The following is an 8,830-nucleotide window of genomic DNA, read 5'->3' as shown; positions in this document are numbered from 1 at the left end:
AGTGAATTTGCTTGGGAAAATTTCAACTCACAAAATTTGATCAACAATATACACAATGACATAGCCCAATGATAGAGACGTTAAAACAATTGAATGATTAACAATTGATCAATGTTATTCAAATATTCACACTGAAGGACTACATTAACAGATTATTTCATTTCAAACATTATAACCAATACAATAATATGAAATAAAATGGAATAGGAGAACACAATCAATAGAAAATCTTTTCCCCAGAGAATGTATGTTTACATTTTAATCTCACGGCGAAAGGTGAATGAAACATTGTGATGGAGAATCTTCCGACATTGGAGAACAAATTATTCTTTGACTTCAGCCTCCTCTGCCGTTGCTCCTTCCACTGCTGTATCTCCTGCACCGTCCACTGCTGCCTCTACTTTGTCTCCTGCTCCGTCAGCTGCTGCATCTCCTGCTCCTTCCACTGCTCCTTCCACTGCTCCTTCCACTGCTCCTTCCACTGCTCCTTCCACTGCTCCTTCCACTGCTCCTTCCACTGCTCCTTCCACTGCTCCTTCCACTGCTCCTTCCACTGCTCCTTCCACTGCTCCTTCCACTGCTCCTTCCACTGCTCCTTCCACTGCTCCTTCCACTGCTCCTTCCACTGCTCCTTCCACTGCTCCTTCCACTGCTCCTTCCACTGCTGATTCCTCCGCTCCGTCTTTTGCGGCATTTTTTGCTGCAGCTTAAAGTCAAAGGAAGTACTTGTAAATTGGGGCTAGTAGTTAACATAAAAAATAAAACGTTTTCAATATGAGATGCATCAGCCAAAATGTGTAATAACGCAAGAGCGTGTCAAAATGGCTGGTGTTCAGATGTTTGTCTTATTTCCTTGACTTGGGCAGTGCCAGTTCAAAACGTGCTTTTTGGGCTCCTGGCTATCTCGAGACACTCATCTAAACCACTTCACCCTCAACACTGGTCTTCCTCGTCTCCTGATCATGACATGAGCGCGTGTATGAGGTTGATAGGGTGAGGGGTTGTGGAGAAAATCAAAGAACAGCCGTGCACACAGTGAGTCTAACTATATCAGGGATGGGCAACTGGCAGCCCGCAGGCCGCATGCGGCCCGCATCCTCACTCAGTGCGGCCCGCATCCTCACTCAGTGCGGCCCGCATCCTCACTCAGTGCGGCCCGCATCCTCACTCAGTGCGGCCCGCATCCTCACTCAGTGCGGCCCGCATCCTCACTCAGTGCGGCCCGCATCCTCACTCAGTGCGGCCCGCATCCTCACTCAGTGCGGCCCGCATCCTCACTCAGTGCGGCCCGCATCCTCACTCAGTGCGGCCCGCATCCTCACTCAGTGCGGCCCGCACTGAGTGAGGTAATAAAAAAATAATAAAAAAATAATAATTGATCGAGTTACAGAAAACTCGGTCAAGAAAGATGAGAAGAATTCATAGAATTCGAAGGCAAACCCATGCGTCTAGTTTGCTTAGAAGCGATATCAGTCATTAAAGATATCCACTTAAGTCGCCACTACAACTACTACAACTGCTTGTTGGGTTTGAGTTGTTGCACTTAATGTTGGGCCAGTTTTTCAGTTTTTTGACTTCATTGAATGATGAAGCCCTTTGCACTGATAAAAATACTGACCATTCATGTGGCTGTTTGAGCTTGGAAAACATGAAATGAATGTATGTTGGTTCAATTAACATACCGTACATAGGTTATGATTCTGGATGATTTTTTAGGGAGTGGCCATCCCCAAAATGCACCAGAATACAGGAAATCATATCTACCAAATTCAAAATTGTGTAGCTTCTCTCAGCTCACGTTTAGTTGAAGTGTGCAGTCATGTGGCCCTCCGATGGTTATGATGAAAAATGTGGCCCTCTTTATCATGAAAGTTGCCCATCCCTGAACTATATGGACCTTAACTGTTCGGATTATCACAACATTTAGAACTCAAAGCTTTTTGTGGTCAAATAAATCTGAAAAAAAGCCTAAATTCATCTCAACATTACCTTTCTTCTTGTTCCTTATACGTTTTGACGGCTTCGTTTTGCCAGCAGAAGGTTGATCTTTAGAGACAGGTTTTTTAGGTTGTGATCCGGGCTTCTGTTTAGGCTGGACTTTAGCCTTCTCTGCAGACTGGACACTGGGCTGTGTTTTAGGCTTTTGTGTAGGCTGGGTGAACTGGGGCTTGGCGTAGGCCAGTGTCAACTTCTTGCCATCTATCTCACAGTCCTCCATGGACTCTTTGGCAGCCTGGCAGTCTTCTTTCTTGGCAAAATCAACAAAGCCGAACCTGAGGAAGGTAATAACTGTTTAGGGTATTTTGAGGAGATTTTCACTTCTTGTTACCCCAATGTTACTATTTATATGCTATTATTTACATATGCAACAGAATGTTATTTTACATCATACCTTTTATTCCTTCAATATATAAATTGCAGAGATATTAGTTTTATATACGACTTATTACATGTGTTAAGTGTACCTTGAAATAAAGCCAGATCGGATTCAAATTATATTGTGATCTAATCCATCCATCTTTCTCCATCTCTACAATGGAAACAATGTGATTCTTTAGTGGCGCCCCCCCCCATAGGTAGTCTACAATGGCTCGATCCAATCACCTTCCTCCTATATAATGTCCCTTGTTAGTCATTTAAATTGGAAATATATTATAGTGCAGACTGCAATAGTGTCCAAATATTGAACAGAACATAAGATCCAATGCGTTGAAGGATAAATACCCTTTCGATGTTGACGTTTTTTTGTCTCGAATGATCCTGGTAGTCGTGCATCCTTCGAACATAGTGGCAAGAGTCTCCTCACTGGTTTTCTTATCCAGTCCAGTTACGATCAAGGTTGTCAAGAGAACTACAAAAGAAGATGCATGAGATGCGTGTTTAAAAGCATGTCTGACTAGTGTGTCTGCGTTGATTCATTGAAAGTTATCAAAACAAGTCCTCCCATTAGTGGATAAGAGATAATACTTCCTTATCATAATGCTCAACTGTTTTGGTTGAACGGTGTCTAATGTATTAATCATATTCAATGCAATTTTCTCTTCAATCTCTGCATGATTTCTTATGCGGACATCAGGAAGACTTAGCAAATTCAATGTTTTCTGCAAATGTACTGAATAAACCTAATGTGTTGGGCACACACAGAATAACAGGTCCAGTGTATATAATCGAGGAGGCCACTAGCAGTGAGGTTGCCACCAACTGACTACCGCAATTGTTTGTATCTATTGGATTACTTGCGCTGCGCTTCGTGAATAAAGGTGGCTTTTGATAACATGAAAGAAAATCACCAATACCTTCGTCAGCTTCTGGCCGTAACTTAGTTCTGCTGTACTCAACGTCGATTGCCTTTTTCAATATCTTCACGCCTCGTGCCATTTCCATGGCGTCCTTGGCTTCCTTGTCAGTTTTAAACTCAACAAACGCAAATCTGTGGAAAACAGTTAGGTCAATGTTTTTCTCCTAAAAACATTAGGGTCTAGGGCCATGGTTTGCAAACTGGGTCACAACCCGGCAGTAGATCGCAGTCTACCATGGCAAGCAAAGAAGATGTAAAAAATGTATCCAACGTTGTGGATATGGTAATGCCTTGTTTATTTTTACTGCTCTAAAAATCCAGTGGGTCACACCACGACAAGTAACCCTTGAGGTTCTAACTGATCACTGTTTTGATTGTTTTTTTTGTTTTGTTTTGTCTTGTTTTTGTTTTATTTATTTCTTATTGCTTATGTTTATTTATTTATTTATCTGTTTCCACAATGTCTTGTTTTTTTTAAAAAATTGTATGATGACTATATGCTCTGTAAGGTGACCTTGGGTGTTTTGAAAGGCGCCTCTAAATTAAATGTATTATTATTATTATTACTGTAATACAGTCTTACCCTCTTGCGTTGCTACCGTCCATGGGTACGTTGATACCGACAGCATTCTTGAATATCTTCTTTAGCTTCGTCTCACTTTCCAGACGAGGCAGGTTTTTAATAACCAATGTGTTAGTGGGAGCACCTCCCTGCACAATGGCTATAGTGAATAGGGAAGATAGATTTCTTTAAATGGCATTGTTGTAGTTTTCGGGCAAAAATAGGTACCGGTGCTAAACGCTTACCTTCAGTGTTTTCGTCATCAACACTGCCATTATTTTTACATCTGTAAGCGTTGATCTTTATCACTCTGTCTCTGAGCTTCTTCCCTTTTTTCTTCTTCATGGCTTTTTCAGCAAGCTCCTTGGTTTCAAAGTGCAGAACTGCGATGCTGTTGAAAATGTTAATTTTCATTGAGTTTTTAAAATGTAGGGAATAGAATCCATGATCCAGACAACTAACTAGGCCATGGCTTATCGGTCCTGTAGGGATTCTTTCACCGCATGCCGGCCAAAATACATCATAAGATTATTGCAACAAAAGGTAGGTTCAGCATTAGTTAGGGAAGTACAATACAGTGACAACTAGCTAGGCACTCTGAGATGCATCTGTTGAGCAAGACGCAAACTATGCATCTGAATGCACAGCCTCTTTTCGATAAAAGCCTCCGTTATACAACTAAATAGAGGTTCCAACTCGTGGCTCACCCTCTGGTTGGGCCTGAGGTTCCTCCGGGAAACGTTACATCAACTGCAGTTTTAAAGATGCCCATAACTTCAGCCTTCGTTGCATTGTGGGGAAGGTTTGTCACCGACAACCACTTTGCAAACTTGTCTGTGAGAGAAAAAAAAGTCACAGCAAAAACACTTTTACTTAAGCTACTTTATAAGAATGTCTCTGGTCCCATCTGCAGAGACAACTGATCATTACACTACAACCATTTTATAAACCCGACAACAGCTCATTCATTCTGACGTTTTGCTTATTTGTTAAATTTACCTGCTTTCTGCTCGGCAGTAGGTTTCGCTCTCTTCCTCTTCTTGTCTTCTTTGACCTTGACTTTAGCTTTGGAAATCCTCAGGGGCAAATCAAGGACCTTTTTACCATTCAGAGTCAAGGCTTTGGCCATGTCTATCTCGGTTGCCAGGTCTACATATGCAAACGTCCTGTATGAATTCAAAACAACATTGTTATTGTTAAAGGTCCCATGACATGCTATTTTATGTATTCTTTAATATAGGTATTAGTGGGCAACTAACAGTATTCAAAGACGTTCCCTAAATTCAGCCGTGGTGCAGAGTTACAGCCACTTCGAGCCAGTCGCACATTGAGCTTCCCCCAAATGCGCTGTTTCGGTGGGCGTGTCAAGGAGGAGGGTGGGGGTGTGGCCCTGAGCAGCTTGCAGCCACCATGCGCTCTGTTTACAGTGGATGTATCGCAATGGCGAGCCGCACACAGCCTTTAGCCGTGTTCTGTAAATATTCTAGAACACACGGGAGTCCTGGAGCTCTATATCTAAATATTATCATATAGCCTACACAGATATCTATATCATATAATATATATTATCACGGCCAAAAGCTGTGTGAGCCGATATTATGAATCTCAAACGACCGCGTTGGGTTCTCCGACGTTCCTGGTTCTTCAACGTCCACATCAATGTGAATACACACACTGTAACGCAAGTGTTTCTTGTCGGTTCTTTGACGTGTCTTGTATTTCCACAACGAGACTGTCGTGGGGGTTATCTGAGCCATGGTTGAGAAGGAATTGGGGGAAAGGAACTTTGATTTGACTCGCTGAAGTACATGAACTGCGACATGCCGCCGGTTGCCGCGAGGCACCATCGCCCGGCAGCGGGCAGCCGGCAGCGCGCGGTTCATTCGACTTCAGGTTGATGTGAAAGTGGAAGAACCAGAGACGTCGCAGAACCCGACAAAGTCGTTTGTGATTCATAATATCGTCTGGAGGCGCACACAATATGTTATATGATATAGATATCTATGTATATGATATTATTTAGATATAGAGCTCCAGGACTGTAACGCAAGTGTTGTACACTTCCTTGTTATTTGGATAACCGTTCTGTTGGTGTGACGTCGGACTCTCGTATCTGGTATTTCTACAACGAGACTCGTATTGGGGGTTATCTCAGCCAAGGTTGAGAATGAATTGGGGGAAGGAACTTTGGCTTTGACTCCCTCAAGAACATGAACCACGACAAGGAGGAGAAAGGGATCTTTGCCGGGCAGCGCTTATGCACCTCCGCCGGTGGTCCCTCAGCGGGGCTCAAGCGGGAGACATTCGCCGACAACAATCCCTTTCTCCTCCATGTCGTGGTTCATGTTCTTGAGGGAGTCAAAGCCAAAGTTCCTTCCCCCCAATTCATTCTCAACCTTGGCTGAGATAACCCCCTCGAGTCTCGTTGTAGAAATACCAGACGTGTTATGCGCCATCACACCAACAGCAGAACGGTTATCCAAATAACAAGGAAGTGTACAACACGCGTTACAGTCCTGGAGCTCTATATCTAAATAATATCATATGATACATAGATATCTATATCATATAACATATTGTGTGCGCCTCCAGACGATATTATGAATCACAAACGACTTTGTCGGGTTCTGCGACGTCTCTGGTTCTTCCACATCAACCTGAAGTCGACTGAACCGCGCGCTGCCTGCGGCCGGCTGCCCGCTGCCGGGCGATGGTGCCTCGCGGCAACCGGCGGCATGTCGCAGTTCATGTACTTCAGCGAGTCAAACCAAAGTTCCTTTCCCCCAATTCCTTCTCAACCATGGCTTAGATAACCCCCACGACAGTCTCGTTGTGGAAATACAAGACACGTCAAAGAACCGACAAGAAACACTTGCGTTACAGTGTGTGTATTCACACACACACACATGTGGCGCTCGCACGGTCGAGTCTCATTGGCGGGCCAACGTCTCTGGGCGGGCCAGGCAGAGTAAGGGGAGGAGCTGAGATTCCTCATGACGTCATGAGCACAGATTTCCAAATCAGCGCGCTTGAGCCTCCGTTTTTTCAAAGGCGAGCAGAACAGCTAGTGCTCGTTTTACACCAAACGCAAGTTTTAGCCACTGGGGGACCATAGGCAGGCTAGGGGAACTCATATTTATGTTAGAAAACCTCATAAATTGAGATTTTCAATCTTTAACAGAATATTAATTGAATGACATACAACACAAAACAAATACAATTTTACTCTCACCTGTCAGCGTGTAGTCTAATATCCTGGACCAACAAACTCTCTTTCAGTAAGTAACTTAAAATCGAGGTTTTTATTTCTTCATATGACTTGGTCTTGTTCAAATTGCCAATAAAAACACAGAAACCTATAAAGAAAATTCAAGAAAAAAAAAGGGAAATGAAATGACGGGCACAGCTTAAGAAAACCGAACGTTATTTTGCACAATTCTGAATAGACCCTTCGTACGTTAGTTTTTACATACCTTCATTTACGGTTTTCAGTTTTTTTGTAGGGCAAATAGTGTCTTCTGACTCCGCTTTCCTTTTCCCGTCCACTGTAGCAAAACACAATCATTGTCGTTTTATAAACAATAATAAATACACACGCACAATCTGCAAACAAACAGTGGTTGATTTACCAGTAACTCCAGCTTCTTCCGCCTTCGGTTTCTCTTCTTCGGGGACCACGATCTAAATACAGGTAGTGAATTAGGAGAAATGTTGAACTTTGCAGACCATTATCTTAGGCGGAATATCAGATGAGAGAAAAACACAATTTTGCTAGTACACGTGTATGCTGTATAGCTACCGAATAGCATTTATGCTACTAGATATCTGAGAAAGTTCATAAAGTGTCTGAAACAACATACGATCGTTGTAATGGTAGGAATGAAATCTTACCTCTGCTGATGCCATCATTGTGACAACCATTGATAATCGACTGTTGTGTGTAAATTGCAGTTATTCAGTCGCCGACTGAACATGTGTAGTCCTCAAGTCCGAGCGCTTACACACCTCACCAACACATGGCACCACGGTTCCCTGGTATGCGAAACTCCTTCTTCTTCTTCTGTTTAATGGCGGGTCATAGTTTTTCACTATATACCGCCACCTACTGGACCACTACATAGGAGTGTGTAACAAGGAGTTTGGCAAATGATACTTTAAATCATAAAAATAAATTCAGCAAAAAAACATCCTAACAAAAAATAAATAATAATAACAAACTAACAAAATTAATGAATTAATAAAAAATAAAATAATATATATATATATATATATATATATATATATACACATATATCTATACTTATTTAAGGTTAAATTATTCTAATTAGTTCAGTATCATTAAGATACATAAAAAAATACCTGCTTCTTTGTCCCTCAATTCCTTGCACCTGTAAAATATTGTGAATGTCATTTTCTTCATCCAGTTCTTTCCATTTCTGCCTGTGCTGGTCAAATTTCTTACATTTAGAAAAAACATGATTAACATCCTCTAAAACTTTGCACTCAGAGCATACACCGTTACTTTTACCTATTATTGCTAGAGTGGAATTAAGTCCAGTATGACCTAATCTCAACCTTACAACTTCTTCATGTCTGTTTAGCCCCTTTGAGGTGATTCTTTTCCCTCCAACACTGCTCTGGTTCCTATGGTATCTGGCTGAGTTCTCTGACTCCCATTCATCTTGCCACCTTAAAGGCACCCAGTGCAACTTTCGAGGCTTAAAAATAAACATTCAATTTCTAGTCTTTTTTACACGTAGTAAGTTTCAATAACTCCATACCATTACATACCGACATTTAAGCAGCAAAGATGAGACGTCGTTGTGTGGTGAGAACTGATACAAAATCGATAACAACAACAATGCCGCCATTTTCTTTATTTTTTGTAACCTACAATAAATAAAGCAGGCTTCCAGTCAATGGAAAAATGGTTTCTCCCCACCGGCGATTGTTGTTGTTTACGATTTTCT

General features: G+C 42.0%; 1 protein-coding gene across 1 annotated transcript; it reads right to left on the bottom strand.

The window, feature by feature from the left end:
- Nucleotides 1–1,930: 1,930 nt before the first annotated feature.
- LOC132463240 (nucleolin-like) lies at nt 1,931–7,913 on the bottom strand. The gene is made up of 11 exons (XM_060059260.1): nt 7,752–7,913; nt 7,490–7,541; nt 7,334–7,405; nt 7,093–7,216; nt 4,860–5,026; nt 4,568–4,694; nt 4,106–4,251; nt 3,882–4,020; nt 3,297–3,430; nt 2,725–2,851; nt 1,931–2,273 (listed from the first exon to the last, which is right to left on the bottom strand). The coding sequence occupies exons 1-11, from the start codon at nt 7,779–7,781 to the stop codon at nt 1,931–1,933; spliced, it is 1,461 nt and encodes a 486-aa protein (XP_059915243.1). The 5' UTR covers nt 7,782–7,913.
- Nucleotides 7,914–8,830: the final 917 nt, after the last annotated feature.

This window comes from Gadus macrocephalus, chromosome 8, assembly GCF_031168955.1.
Source record: "Gadus macrocephalus chromosome 8, ASM3116895v1".
NCBI classification, from domain to species: Eukaryota; Metazoa; Chordata; class Actinopteri; order Gadiformes; family Gadidae; genus Gadus; species Gadus macrocephalus.
Note: the sequence above shows the minus strand (reverse complement) of the source record. Positions and strands in the feature narration are given on the sequence as shown.

Excerpts from the sequence above, each read along its gene's own strand:
- LOC132463240 (XM_060059260.1), bottom strand. The coding sequence starts at position 7,781 with ATGGTTGTCACAATGATGGCATCAGCAGAG. Across the intron at positions 4,021-4,105 it reads TGATGACGAAAACACTGAAG|CCATTGTGCAGGGAGGTGCT; the intron begins GTAAGCGTTTAG and ends TATTCACTATAG. Across the intron at positions 2,274-2,724 it reads AAAACGTCAACATCGAAAGG|GTTCGGCTTTGTTGATTTTG; the intron begins GTATTTATCCTT and ends TACCTTCCTCAG.